Below are 15,594 nucleotides of genomic sequence, written 5' to 3'. Positions count from 1 at the left end.
TAGCATGGCAGATTAAATGCAGTGGAATCTATTTTGGAGAAAACCAGTATCTGTCTTGTGATGCCTCGTGAAATACCATGTAGACTGGTGAAAGATAATGTTCGAGTTTCAAGTTAACGTGCCAACTAGATTTTGGGGAGCCCTCTTTAGTTTGAGAGCAATTGTGGTTTATAAATCAGAGAGAAATTTGGACAAACTAAAGAACTGGAATCTAAAATTGTTGCCAGACTACTAAAATAATGAAAATATAAAACCTATTTACACTAAAGGGCTGATTTGATACCTAGAGAAGTGATTCTGTTGGTGACTTAAACCCACCAAACTTTGGAGGGGAAGAAAAAACAACTATTTGTCCTCAGTTCAATAGGATCATTAAGGAGTCCGTCACTTTCTGCTCTTGTTTTGCAGAATGCTTCAATGGAATTAATTAAAATTGATGCATAAAATTAATTTTTTTTTGCTGACTGTTTAGAAGTGAGCAATTTTTAAAAACTTAGTGAAGAATTACTAAAACAAAGTAGATTTATTCAGGGTGTTAACCCCCAGCAAACAGTGAAGAATGAAGTAACAGATGTTCCTGTGTTCACAAGTTAGAAGGTAGCATAACTATTGTAGATGAACAAGACTTGACTGTGTAGTGGTAATGAGTCCTCTGTACTCTTAAAAATGTGAACTTTTAAAATGTAGAAATAATTTTTTTCCAAGGCTTGTTTAAAAATGTCAAAATCTTCCTTTGCATTAAGGCTGTACGGTGTGACTGTTGTAAGTCTCAAGGAACTCTCAAAGAGAAGGTGCAGTGGCGCGGCGAAATGAAGCACTTCTGCGATCAGCACTGTTTGCTCCGATTCTACTGCCAACAAAACGAACCAAATCTGGCAACCCAAAAAGGACCTGAGAACTTACACTATGGTATGTGCTGCTTTATGGCTGATAAATGTCGAACAAGATGCTTCCTTTAAATGAAAAATTGAAAGCTGCATGAATTATTTATTTGTTGTGATAAACTGCATTAGGGATTATCGTATTTTATGTTATCATGAGAGGCATCATTGAGCTGTTTCGGGTTAAGTGTAACTTTAGTATTGTATCATTGTGGGAACAGAAAATGTTTTCCTCTTTTCGTTGTGCTCCAGTTTGTCATTATTTGCTCTGTGGAAACACTTCTCAAAATCCCTTTTGGTCACAGAGAGCAGATAAATGCACTAGGAATGAAAAAAAATAAATTAAAAGGAATTAAAAGGAAATAAGTGAAATGGAAATGAAAAGAGAATGGAATAAAAGTATCCAGATAAGAGGAACACACTGCTTTTTTTCCTTTCTGTTGGTATTAGGTACTGTGTAAATTTGCTGATGGACACTCAGTGCAGATTTATATGATATTAGGGCAAGTCAGGCAAAGTTCATATAAATCAGCTTTTAAATTAATGTAATTATGGCAACACAGCTTCTTTGTATAACTATTTTCATATTTGTATTCAGACCTGGCTAGAACATTGATTTAGTGTTTGCCTTTGTGTAAGACTCAGTACCGTTGTAGAGAGGTGCCTGTGAAGGAAAAGTCTTGGGTGCAGTTCTCACCTGCAATATAGTGCTCATCAGTGCTGTTAATTTAATGTTATATTGATCAGAGATGTTGTCTTGAGTTGCTTACTGAAATTTGCTTTGATTTTGAAGACGGGGAAAAACAATTCTAAAAATGTTTCCTTATACTTTTAGATCAGGGCTGTCAAACCCCCCGGACAAAAATAACGGTAAGTACATATATTTAACACACACACACTCATACATATATATCTATATATAAAAAACATAACTAGATATATTTTAAACTTGAGATCTTGGTGACTTAAGGGGATGCTATTAAAAAACAAAAATTGGTCTCTTTGAATGATAATTTACAGAGTTTTTTAGTCTTCTTCACGTCAGTAGTTAAAATATTCATACTTCGTCTTTTTAATGTCTTCTGGGAAACTAAATCATCAGCCATTTGTTTTACATCTATAATGCATTCAAGAGTTGCTTAAAAGTTAGTCAACAAACTGTGTATCTTATTCACATGTTTAGACCAACTGGGTGTATTTATTGAGTATAGAAATGGAAGAGAATTTCACTGGCCAATTAAAATATGAAGATTGTAGCTCAGCTTTGAAAGGCTGAAAATAATGCTTCAGATCTTAAATTTTATAATTCCCAAGAGCAGAATGCTCTAGGTGGTCAAGGTCTGATTGGCTTTGCTGCAGGTGGCAGAGTAGGGAAGCATAACTAACCTTTTGCGGGATTGCTGTCTGGGAGAGTGGGGATCATCAGTGAAGCAGCAGCCTTCATTTTCAGTTTCGGTTTTTGTCAGCTTGTCAAAAGTATTAATATTGTTTTCAGTTAACCTAGGGTATTTTGTTTGAAACTTAGTTTTGTTTTGATTTATTTGTCACATGGAAGGTCTCAGAACTGCCTATTTTTACCAAGTAAAAAATTGACTCACCTTTTAAATGCAAATAGGCATTAAAGATAAATCTTAGACTTAAGTGAAATTTTTTTGATGGCATTATAAATATATTTATGAAAAACACAGAAAATAAAATTGCTTAGGTAATTAGAAACATCAGACAGGCTAAACTGTCATGTTTAAAATTTCTAGTATTTTATGTTTAATGATGTTAATTCAGTCCGTAAATTTTTAAAGACCATGTCAAAGCTATGTGTGATACAGTATTTTTTAATATATTTTAGAAAGTGTACAACTGTTAGAGTGTACTGCTGCCCTTGGAACTTCACTTTCTTTCCGTATTTAAAAGGACATGTGGGGATGGTCTTCCTATATATATATGACTGAATTAAACTGAGAGTTTGTTTCTTAAATCAGGTTCCAAAACAGGTGCTAGGGTGCAAAAACCATGTCTGGAACAAGGGGGATTTTTTTACTTCTTGACTGTAAGGGTGCAGTTGGAGCATTATGGGATGTCCCCAAGTATTTGTTGTCGCTATTGTAAAACCAGTAGGGGGAGCTCGAAGTTCGTACTTTAGGTACTAAAAAATTGTTTAGAGAATTTTTATTCAGAAGTACTTTTTTTTTTTTTTTAAATGGGATCTTTGGATTGTAGCATAATTCAAGAATGCTATAGTTTGCTATACTGCTTATAGTGAATTCTTTTTACAGCTAAAATTACTTTTACGTTATGAAAGTGCTTAAATTGCACTTTCATTTGAACAAGAATGTAAAAAAAAAATCTTTATCTTAAATTTAAAAACAATAATAACAAAAAAAAGGGGGGGGGGTAAAAAAAAAGAAAATGAGCCAGAATTTGTTATTCATAGTGCTAGCCCTGACTGAGTAAAATACAACTAAATGTTACATTCCTGGCAGTGGCACCTCATTACTAGGAATATAGAATAGCTTGAAATTACAGAATATGAATTGGTCCTGTTGTGTTAAGCTTTTGTGAGCTTCCTCTTCAATATCTTGTTTATGAAAAGTATCAACTGGTACATTAAGTCAAGAACTTCATGTTGGAATCAGTGTGGAACAACAGCGCGTTCTCTTATTTGCTTGTCTGCAGGGCTCAGCACCACCACCTTCTCCAACACCTAACAGAGAAATGAAGAACAAGGCAGTTCTTTGCAAGCCTTTGACAATGACAAAAGCCACGTACTGTAAACCTCATATGCAGACAAAATCTTGTCAGACAGGTAACTGCTGAACTGTGCTGGAACTACGAATTTCTTTATTGCAGATTTTTCTTAACTGTTATTTTCTTTGAACATATTGCAAATGTTCTGGGTTTTTTTTTCCCTAAATGGCAGTTGTAAAATGTATTTAAATACCTGGTAGTGTTCACCTTTTTCTTTTTTCTTTTAACAGAAGATGATTGGAAAAAAGAGTATATCCCAGTGCCTATTCCTGTACCTGTCTATGTTCCGGTGCCTATGAATATGTATAGTCAAAACGTTCCTGTTCCTACAACAGTTCCTGTTCCTGTAAGTGAGACTTCAACTTCATTTTAAAATTGCATCCATTCACATGCACGTGTGGGACCACTTCATATTGTTGGCTGTTCTTGTTCTGGTCTGTCTAAAGCATTGCAGGATGCTGCAGCACTATATATTGAAAAAGCATTAGAATCTGCCAGCGGCACTTAATTTCCTGATTGTTCTTTAGTACCTATCTGCCTGCTTTCAATGTGAAAATCTTGTGCTGCTGAACTTTTAAGGAACACTTCTGACTGATACTTTGAGTTTGCTGAATAAACCTTCAACAGCAAGATTTGTTCTAGTAATGAGGAAGCCAAAAAGTTGTGTTGGGGAGGGATGGCAGCATGGGATAAACAGAAGGAAGAAAAGTAAAGGAAAAAATACCAAAACCTGAACTTGTACCAGCAAAAGAAAATAACTCTTAAGTTTATTTTGTTATCACTTATGTACCTAGTCTCATCCAAATGGTGGAAAAAAAACCCTGATTTCCTAAAATTCTGTAGTTCACAAACAAGCTATTAGAACAGGATGCTGATTTGTCCAAACTGTTAGTCTGAAGTTGTAATCAGACATGTTTGAAGTTTCAAAGTTCCTTCTGTTCTTTCTTTGACGACCTATATTTTCTCATATTTTTTTCTTCTGTATTCTTTCCTGCTTTTACTTCTCTTCCCAATCATTTATATTGAGCTTTTTTAACCTGTCAACACTTTTTGCTAGCTCACATTTGAGTGATTTATTTCTAATCTGTATTAACTCTGTCTTTTAGAAGAGGAGTGAAGAATTTTTTTCTGTCTTGGCTACTGTTGATGCTTTGTTGCAGCATTTTTTTCTTTTCTCTATTATCTCTGCCTCCCTGTCTGCACAGGTGCCAGTTCCAGTTTTTTTACCCACTACTCCGGGTAGCAGTGAGAAAATCAATGCAGCAATAGAAGAGCTGAGGGAAAAAGTGCCCTCAGATCCTCTGGAAACTGATCTACTGAACTTGTCAGGGATGGTGCCTGAACATGCTGAAAAAGCGGAAGCTTCTGATGTGACCGGTGAGTTTCCTTGTGAGGTTTTGGCTCATTGGAGCGCTAGGGGATGTGTGTGAATCAAGCGAAGCATTGGGTTCGTGGAGGAAGTTTGAGTACAACAGTGCTGTTGTACTGTGCTGAGGTCTTATATTAAGTTGCCCTGTGGTTTAACCCCAGAGGGCAACTAAGTACCACACAGCCACTCACTTCCCCCACACCTGGTGGGGAGGAGAATTGGGAAAGAAGTAAACTTTGTGAATTAAGAACGGTTTAATAATTGAAACAAAATAAAATATAATAGTAGTACTAACACTAATAAGTACAGTGAAGAGGGGAGAGAGAGAGAATAAAACACAAGAAGACTAAGTGATGCACGGTACAATTGATCACCAACTGCTGAGAGATGCCCATCCTCCCCCAAGCAACGTTCAGTGATTCCCCAGCCAACTCCCCTTCATATACTGAACATGACATTCTGTGGTATGGGGTGTCACTTTGGACACTTCAGCTCAACTGTTCTAGATGTGCTCCCTCTCAGCTTCTTGCGCACCTACTTTCTGACAGAACATGTGAAACTGAAAGGTCCTTGAGCAATATTATTCTCATAATAAAAATTTATGTATCCTGTAACTATATTTTCTCAGTCTACATGTCTCTTTGTTCCTCTTTCCTGGCTCTGCCTGCCACAATCCTCAAGTCTCTTTAGTATCTTTCCAGGAAAATTTGCCTTCACTCAGGTGAAATTTTGTGAGTTTCTTTCAAGCTCTTTTAACAGGTGTCTGAAAGAATGTTGATAAATTAATGAACAAAGGCCAGTGGAGCTGCAGTCCCAGGAGGCTTCTTGCTTTCCAAACTATTGCCACTCCCCTACTACAACTGCACATTTCTGGTGGTGCTGCAAAGTTGTCACTTGCAGTTCCTTGCTCTCTTTTGTGAAGTACAGCTAAATGAGTAGATATATGGCATCAGAGCTTACTCATTTGCAGAGGACTGAATTTGGAGAAATCTGTCTTTGCCAGAAGTTGGAAAGAGGTCAAACTTTGTTTCTCCCTGCCTGCTTGCCATGTTTGTTAAACAGATACTACAAAAAGAAACTTGAAAATCTGTTCTGTTATGGGAGAATCAAGTTGAAAAATAGATAGTTAGGTTTGTCAAGCTTGTTTGAGTTCTGTGATTGGTTGATATGATCCAGATTCATCAGTATTTGATTTTTAATACGTGTGCTTTGCTGACTCATCTTAATGAAGAGGACAAAGAGCTAGTAAGTATCTTTTATGTTTGAAGGAAGTCAGATTGGAGAAGTAAATCTGAGTTTGCAATAACAACAAAATGTAGGATGGTGATGAGCAGGACAAGCAGCTTTAGAACCACTTGTGTTGGTTAAAATAATGAGAGTTTTTCTTTTTTTTTTTTTTTAGCAAGTGTGATAGCTGAATCAAGTCTACTAAACTCAGAAACAGAGTCACGGATAAGCTTGCCTGATATTCCATATGAGCCAGACCTTGATATTGAAATAGACTTTCCAAGAGGTAATTTTTCTGTGATTTTAATAAATACTGTGACATTGTGTGCATCCATTGTACCTTGTTTAATCATCCTTTCAGAGAAACTTAATTTGATTGCAGGATCCACATGAGCGACTGTTAGGTAAAACTTTGCCATGTTGTTGTAAGACTGGGGACTTCTGAATTAGTTCTTCTATCTTTCTAAATACAGTATTTGAAACAATGCAAAAAAAAAAAAGGAATTTACCTTTCACAGAGAACTTGGCTGCATCATTTGTTTTGACCATGGATTTAGGAAAGCTGTTTTGAAGACTCAAGGAGTCAGCTGGCATATGTCTTGGAAAATGTAATGAATGCCTTCTTTAGTTGCCAGGTATTTCCATGGTTTAGAGCAGAAATGACAATTGTCATGCTGCACACCACTTGTATTACATTTTAATATCTTGTTAATGTCCATACCTGTATTTAAAAAGGTAGCATTCTTTGAATTTGAAGCAACGAAATCACTACTTTGAGACCTTTGTTGAAAGAAGCTCTTGGTTTTATATAGTACATTTTTTATCACTCTACAGAATGCAGGGAACAGTGTCTGTTTCTTTTCACCATGTCCTAATCAATCCAAGATCCAAGAATGCTTCTTTCTGGCTCCAGTTAGTGTCCCTCTTGACATAGCTTCTCTTGGACATACAACTGATACCTTACCAGGGTAGCTTCTGTATCTAATGTTGACACTCTCCTTTTGTGTTCTGCCATAGGTAACCATAGTAGATGCCCAGACTGGGTTTCTCACTTTGCTGTATGTCTGTTTTAAAAGAAAGCCTGGGGGTTAGTCTGACCTTAATTTTAGGAAGTTTACTAGTCAGATGTGTACTAGATTTTTAACCGTCTTTGTAAGTGAGGCTTGGTACATGAGAAAGGAAAACCAGGGAAGAAAAGAAATAAAGTGGAATAGTAACAGCAGTCTGTAAGAGATTGATTACACTGAAGTGCTTCTGAGATAATAGTCTTTGTGGTAGCAGGAGAAGGACTGCTTTTTAGTCTAGGGCAGAGTTCATAAATCTTTGGATGTGAGTGCTGTTTCATCCGCACCAGTTTGAGAGGTGTCTTGAGAAGTAAGGTGGTAAAATCAGACTATCAGAAAGGCATTCAATTGTGAGTGAAGACATTGTTTGATGGCTAAATGAGGGATGAACCACCTTAAGTAAAATAAATAAAGATGGAACTTCCAACATTAAATCCGTTCATATGTTGTCTCATTCCACTGTGCTGCTTGAAATAGAGTCCATCACCCTACCCATGAAATGTTGGGTAAATAGTATTTGGACAGATTACCATATATCTGTTTAACGAACTCACTGTAATATCCATCATGAGCTAGACCTCCACCACTTGTATAAATATAGACTAAAGCCAGTTTTTCTGAAGGGAGTTTGCCTTCTGGTTCTTAATATTTCTAATCAAATATAATGTGCTTTATAAAATATAAACCATGAGTAGAAATGATAGAAATACATGAACAGAAGTGCATGTACTAATTTGTATTTTTTCCAGTCATAACTGTTCATTCTCACCATAAGTAAAACTTCTTGATACCAAGACAGCCTGGGCAGAAAAAATTATGTAAGAGCCCACTGTAAGAAATGCTACCATGGTGACTTCAGATAATGTTTGAAAGTGTTGAGCATTGTGTCCTCTACGGTTTTTTTAGAAATAAACATTTTGACAGCTTTGTCTTACTTTAAATATAAGAATAGGTCTTTGAATATAAGAATCCAGTCTTTGGTAATGTTTATATTTGTGCCTTTGTGGACCCCTTATGTTAAAGCACACTAATGTAGCTCATTGGTTTTTTCAAAGTAGTATTATTCAGAGGATGTTTAGAAATAAGTTTCTGGTAATGTATTTTCAGCAACTGAGGAGCTTGATACAGAAAATGAGTTTTTATTACCTCCTGTTTTTGGTGAAGAATATGAGGAACAGCCACGGCCTCGGTCCAAAAAGAAGGTAATTTTGTCATGCTATTAAAAATATCCAAAAAAGCACAAAATTTAAGTTTAATTATCATACCGCTCTAAAACATGTTACTGTCTATTAATATCTAATATCCTATATTTATGATGTAAATTGATATATTTCAAATAATAAAATTATTTCAGTCCTGTGTCTGTTGCAGATAACTGTTGGATTTAAGAGGAGTGTGGTTTGTAAATTCTGATCCCATTTTTGCTTCACAGTGGTAGAATTATTGATGTAATGTGCTAGTTTGTACTGTACCTGCTGTACTCTTAGTAATGCTTTTCTACCTTCTACTTTGAACGAAGCTGTCTTGGTTTAATTTGGTAGTAAAATGGAAGAATTCTGGCATTGCCATGGCTTATAATGGGAGCTATAGCGTCTTCTATATAAAAGAGTTTAAAAAAAATTATTTCCTTGTAATTTTCCCAGATCTTATTTTCAGTCAATCTTAGCTTAGACATTGCAAATAAATTACCCATATTCTTTTATTTAGAAGGACACTAACAGGAAATAATTTCCTGTGCCTGACACAAAGCTGAAATGATTTTGTTCCAATAATTGCAGTAGATACTGCAGCTTTAAAAAAACCAGCCAACTTCTAGTAAAGCTTTCTAAGAACAAATGTGTCTTTCTAGTATTAAGATTGGATTCTAAACTCTCAGTATTATCCACTGGATGTCATCCACATATGCACTACTGGACATGCTTTAATTTGGGACCAGTGCTGGCTTTTCCACTGATGGGTTCTGTTGAACCTAAAAGTTGAGCTTTTGACATAGATTTGTAGCATCTTTAGCTTCTTGTGCATTAACACAGTGAAATCCTATAAATACATCAAGTTATTTGGTACATCATACGTTTGTTGCATAATACAATAGAACGAATACAGCAACTCCATTGTCAAAAATTGTTGTCTCTGTTAGGAACCAGTTTCAAAGGTGAATTAGAAACGTCTCTCAGCTTAAGTAGATGCTGTCCGTAGAAGGATGATCAACAAAGAAACCATCACCTGGATGAAGTGTGTGTTTCTTCGAACATTCAGTTTGTACTTTGGCCTACAGCTTGTTCTGCCCAGGTTCTGTGTTACTGCTGTTGGTGACTGCTGGTGGTGTTAACCACTGTGTTTCCACGGCAGGGAGTCAAGAGGAAAGCGGTGTCTGAGTACCAGTCGCACGATGACAGCTCTGAAAACTCTGAGTGTAGTTTTCCATTCAAATATGCGTACGGTGTGAATGCATGGAAGCACTGGGTAAAGTCTCGATATTTAGATGAAGAGCTTCCAGAACTAGAGGAACTGAAATCAAGTAAGTATTTCCACAAGTCTGCTATCCAGATTCTTATTTGGTAGGGAAAATTGCTCTACTCGTATGATTCTCAGCTGGGATTTTTAATAGAAGTTGTCACATGTCCCTAATGTTCCCACCATGACTGAGATTATTTTATCACAGAGCAGCCAAACTCTTTTTTTTCTAGTTTTCCCTGTTTGGTTCAAAATGCTGGGTGTCACACTTCTCATGCAATCTAGGACAACACCATCCTGGATCTTCTGACTTTCTGTGACCATTTTGATTTTTTTGGTTTGCATCCTATTTTTCCTCATATTCTAACCTCAGAATTCACATAATTTCTGGACTTCTAAATTGCAAGGGAGGGATATCCTACTCTTTTTCCTGAAAAATGATCTTCATCTAAGGCTGGCATTACCTGGCTGTGGAGCTCTGGCACAAGGTGACTTTCAATCCTGTGGAGCCTTACTGCTCTTTCTGCAACATTCCTCTCTGTGTACATTTATACTGTGACAGAAGAGGGAAATTGCTGCTACTCTTGCTGTTCTTCACCTCCTACAAGCATCTTAGCACCCTTGTGTTATGCTGTTGGATCTTTGGAAACTGCTGTTTCCCCTGAAGGTGCCTCTACACCATTGTCTTCAGCATCTTGGGCTGCTTCTGTATCATCCTCAGCTGTGCATGACAGTACATTTGTTAGCGAGTGTTACTGCATTTGGTTAACTAGACTTTACTCTGATAGCCTTGTTTATTTTAATACAAACCTAACATTTTAACTACTTAGTACATTTTAGTCTTGTTCACTGGTTAGTGGAGAGGACATCAAGCCTGTTTCTCACTTTCCAGCCAAAAAATATCCCATCTCACCCTCACTGTGTGATAATTCTGTTGTATAATGTAGCATTTTTTCTCTATTTTACAGTACAGTCTGTGAAATTAAAGGAAGATCTATTATCACATACTTCAGCTGAGTTAAACTATGGGTTGACACATTTTGTCAATGAAATTCGAAGGCCAAATGGAGAGAACTATGCACCTGACAGCATCTATTATCTGTGTCTTGGGATTCAGGAGGTTAGTAGAGGCTGTAGAGATGGGAAATTAAGCTGCTGATTTGACTGTAACCCATTTCAGTGGAAGAATGGCGATAACATGGATTTACTGGCTAGGAGCTATTCTTAATATATGGCTATGATCTGGAACACAGGCTGCTCTGTAAATCACATTGTAGAAAGATGTCTGTATAGGAAGCAAGTTTACAGACCCATCCTGAAAACTCAAATACAAATTGGTATATTGTAATAATTTTAATATTCTTGCTGGCTTAAAGCAAGTAATTAGCAGTCAAAAATTACATAGTTTTTCCAAATGCTGTGCTTCATTTTGTTTGCTAAAGATGTCTAATGTAAAAACAGAATGAAACAAGGCATGACCTGTAAAAGTTTTACTAATTCAGTTACTTAACATATAGTGGAAACAAACTAATTGAAGTGTCTTTTGGGGAGAGTCTAATTTACTGAATATTGCAGACTGTGGACAGTCAGGATAGAGTGCAGGGAACTGCTATATTGGCTGTCTAACACACAGTAAGATAGAAGGAAGTTAGGTTAGATGTAATGTATGTGAAGGCAATAACATATATCATTAGATAGTTAGAAAAGCTATTCCACAACTTATCTTTTAAGTGGGGGATGTCTTAATTTTTGATACATAAGGCAAAACACAGATGGAATAAGCAGAGCTGAGAGCACAGAAGATTTCATTCAAGGCAATAAAAAATGCATATGATGTGGAAAGCAAGCTGTTCACAGGGCTTGCAATCCTACTTAAACTGTTCCATACTTGAGGCAGAGGACTTGAATCAAGTAACAAATTTTTTAATTGAAATATTTTTAAACAATATCTCCACTAATTCTTCTGTGTTGCAAGTACGCAAAATTTTAAAGAGTTTATTTATATTTTTACGTCATGGTTGAAATTTGATAAGCGATCATTCATTTTAGTCAATGGCTTTTTAGTCAATATTGCTGCAAGGCGTGTTTCAAATTCAGCTAGCTTTCTGCTTCTGCACTTGCATGATACACTGTCTCTCTGTATCTTTCTGTTGAATTGAAAATACTTGTGTTAAGCTGATAAACAATACACAGAGTGAGGCATGTGTTTATAAAATGAAACTCAAATTGTTTTTTTTTCACCTTTCTCTTTGTGCCTTTGACATAGTCTATTTTGTCAGTCATGAAAGCTAGTTATGTGTAAAACTTCTTTTTTCAGCTCTCCAGAACCATAGTTTGTGTGGCACAACACAATTATCGTGTGTGGCACATACACAATGCTGGAACACTAGTGGAACAATGTGTGGTCACTTAATTATTGCTTATACTTAGTGTCCAGTGTTTAATTCAGGTGATGTTAACAGGCCTGATTAGTTGTCCAAATTGTGCCACTGCTGTTTGGACTGGTAGGAAGACATGCCCTGTTGTGTTGAGTTTGCATTTCACAAAGGCAGACAGCAAGTGAGGTACAGAAACATGTGAGCATGTGAACTGTCAAGGGCTGCAGCCATCTTCTGTGTGATAATGGCAAATTGTACATATTGGGGTGTGTGTTACCCTTCTGAAGAAACACGTTTAAACAAGATAGCGATACACTAAATGCAATGTAGTTGTCACGATGTACAACAAAACTCCATTGCCTTCTATAATTTTCCTAGTCTTTTTTTCCATCTGTGTGGGTACCCCTGAAAGAGAATAAATTGTCTACTACTGCATGAAAGGTACAGGCTTTGAGGAGATGCTCAGAGGAGATTAAATGATGCCATTTAAGGATGAAGTTGTGCCAAAAATCATCAATACTTTGCTAATTTAGAGTAAGTTTCTCTTCAAAGGAAGAGAACGTAGGAACCATAGATTAGTAAAAAAAGTACTTTTCCCCTCCACCAGAATTACTGCACTCACTGTGGCTTAATGCACATGCAGGTTGGAGCTTTTCCTCATAGGTGTAATGTGGTTTGAGCATAGGTGAAGTGCCCAGGAGCCTTCAAGACCTAAGTTGGTGTTTTTTGATTTTGTGAAATAACTTTTCCTGAAGGAAGCATTGTAAAATCTGTTCCAGGAGTCTAGTCCCTGAGTCAGATAGTGCAGTCTCTCAGTTCAGGTTCATTTGCAGCTGAAAGTGTTCTGTTTTCAGACAGAAGTGGTTCAATAATGGTTCTTGTAACTCTGAAGTACTGATCCTGAAAAATATCACACTTAAAGGTTGCCGCATGGTCAGGCAGGCATCTAGTAGAGAGGGTTCATCTAGAAAAAGGTGTTAGTATGCTGGTGCTCCTCTGCTGCATCATGGCCTTCATTCTTTGTCCCAGTGTAGATTGGAATTTGGGATTTGTTTTCTTTGTATGTCTGGTAATGGGGGTGTTTGGGCAAAATTCAGGCTGATGGAGTTGGCAGATGTTTGCCTGAAGGCGCTGTGGGCAGTGATTCAGCCTTTTCTCCTCTGTGGGATTCAGAAGCCCATCCAGCCAGTTCCTTCCTTTTTGCTGCAGTTATGGTAGAGCTCATCCTAGGTGGGAACTGCCTTTGCTAATCCTGCTGCCCCCCTTAGAGTTAGTAGAGTAGCAGAGCACAGTGTTACAGTGTGGGAATGAAGGTTTGCAGATGCATGTTGAGTGTTATGCTGCAGTCTCCCCTGCTACACGACACTGTTCTTCTTTAGACTCTCTAGTGCTGCTGGTCCGGAGTGCTTCACAGATTTCTACTGGGGATGTCAGGGTTTAGCCAAGCACTTATTCTGAACCAGGAAACAGAAATATTTTTAGATGAGTTCTCACAAGCTTTTGTGTGAATTGGTTTTGTTCTGATTTTCAGTCTGATTTCATTTTCACTGCCAGCATTCAGTGTGAGTGTTTAATGCAAACCAGAGAAAAACAAAAATTCATGGAGGGGCAGACTCCGTGAAGCTTCTAGTAAGCTATATTATCTGTTTTAGAATTGCTCTATGAAACTAGTACTGGTATATGTAAAAACATCACATTTGGGGGAATAGTGTGCTTTGAAGAGTTAGTTAAATGTATTGTATAAAATAGTTATTTAAATGAAGGAGTTGTGTTGGAGACTTCTAGGAAGTGTATTCATTCATTTTTCCGTATTATAAATCTAAGTGCAAAAATAAAGAAGCCAAGATATGCTGGACCGTGACCACCTAATGTTTATTGAGTGCTGTCTTTAATGCTATTTCAAGTATGTGTACAGAAATAGATGCCATTTTCAGAAATGAGTACATTTTTTGTCTGTCACTTTTATTGTATTCACTAACAGGCTTGTTCATGCAAAGATAACACTGAAGTGGAAAATTTAAAAAGCCAATCCTCTCTTTTTTAGAAATGTCTCCAGAGAGGGTAATGTCAAATACTGGTATAGCCCTCAGCCAGTAATTCTTGGTAAAGGTTTAAAAGTGTTTCTGTCTGTAAAGTCAAGAAGGTTAAGATAATTAGATTGCAGAATAGGCAAGTGCCTTGCACCATCCTGTCATTTTTCTTGCACTGCTGCATGTCACTATGGGGTGTTTTTTGCTCCCACTTTTGTGTTGAAGATGCTTTTGTCACTGTCCGGAGTTCACATTTAATATGGCCAACTCTTGCTAGGTATGGGGTTTTCTTCTTTGAAGACCTAGGTGGAGGAAAAGATAAATAAGTTGTTTGTGGTTTGTTTTTTTTTAATGACTCCCCATTCACTGATACAATGTTGCACACAGGAAATCTTAGAGAAAAATGTTAGAGTTGTAATTAAACTATGATTCATATCCAGTTAGGAATTTACAACATATATTATATTGGAGGTAACTTTTAACTGTTAAATATTGGAAAAGTGGCATAGCTTTATTGTTAGATACTCTTTTTCAGTACAATGCTTGCGCATTTATAAAAAAAAGAACCCTGTACCACAGGAGTTGTTCTAATCTGGAATCATAAATGCTGTGTCTCTCTCTCTTTTCTGTAGTATTTATATGGAAGCAATCGAAAAGACAACATATTTATTGATCCAATCTACCAGACGTTTGTCCAGGAATTAAATAAAATCCTTAGAAGTTGGCAACCAAGCATACTTCCAGATGGTAATTTTCTTTTCAGTGATGTATGTTTTTCATCTCTTAATAGTTCTGTATTCTTAAGCACACACACATATATATATGTATATAAAAACATTTTATGCATTGCGATAGTAACTGATGAAGAATTATGAAGATATCATCTAAGATTTCAGTTAAGGCTGTATCTGTTCTTTTTGTCTGGTTTCTGGGTAATCCGTGCTACAAGAGTTGATTTTGCCACTGCCTGTTAAAATTAACTATCCGTTTTTAGGAGAGAAAGTTAGAATAAGCTCTTTGACCTGTAGTTTTTACCTGAGCTAATTTATTTTTTTTCGGTCCATTTTTTTCCCAGCAGGAAGCAGACAGGCAGGCACTGGGCTATGTGTTGGTAGGGCTAACAAGTGATATATTTTAGCCTTTCTTGGCTGCATTAGGAGAACTCTCTGATATGGGTCTTCTGCTCAGGAGGATCGTCAGTTCATGGAGAAAGCAAATTTTCCCCAGCAGATAAATGTTGGTGCTGAACTGGAGAATCAACTGTTCTTCCATCTTTCTCACAATCCTCTCTTGAGTGAGGGCTTGTCCTTGCCAGATGCTTTCCTCTCTTTTTGATATTGGCTTCTCTCTGTATAGCTCTTGAGAGGCTCTGTGTTGGGTCCTTCCTGTACCCTGTTAATGATCCTTGTCAAGGACTGCTTTCCATGTGAGATATTCATTAGTAAT

At 36.9% G+C, this 15,594-nt stretch overlaps 1 protein-coding gene across 14 annotated transcripts in view; it reads left to right on the top strand.

Annotated features, from left to right (window-relative positions):
* Nucleotides 1-15,594, top strand: part of ZMYM2 (zinc finger MYM-type containing 2) — an 86,777-nt gene that overhangs the window by 66,619 nt on the left and 4,564 nt on the right. For all 14 annotated transcript variants that reach the window (XM_017831616.1, XM_017831623.1, XM_017831622.1 and 11 more), the window contains 10 exons: nt 744-909; nt 1,717-1,751; nt 3,555-3,684; nt 3,857-3,972; nt 4,832-5,003; nt 6,398-6,508; nt 8,394-8,488; nt 9,636-9,804; nt 10,709-10,860; nt 14,781-14,895. In XM_017831616.1, the coding sequence (XP_017687105.1) occupies nt 744-909; nt 1,717-1,751; nt 3,555-3,684; nt 3,857-3,972; nt 4,832-5,003; nt 6,398-6,508; nt 8,394-8,488; nt 9,636-9,804; nt 10,709-10,860; nt 14,781-14,895 (1,261 nt within the window). The remainder of the gene's footprint in view (nt 1-743; nt 910-1,716; nt 1,752-3,554; nt 3,685-3,856; nt 3,973-4,831; nt 5,004-6,397; nt 6,509-8,393; nt 8,489-9,635; nt 9,805-10,708; nt 10,861-14,780; nt 14,896-15,594) is intronic.

This window comes from Lepidothrix coronata, unplaced genomic scaffold (assembly GCF_001604755.1).
Source record: "Lepidothrix coronata isolate B3197 unplaced genomic scaffold, Lepidothrix_coronata-1.0 Scaffold194, whole genome shotgun sequence".
In the NCBI taxonomy this organism is placed as follows: Eukaryota; Metazoa; Chordata; class Aves; order Passeriformes; family Pipridae; genus Lepidothrix; species Lepidothrix coronata.
The sequence above is the reverse complement of the archived record's forward strand: the minus strand, read 5'-3'. Positions and strand labels throughout refer to the sequence as shown.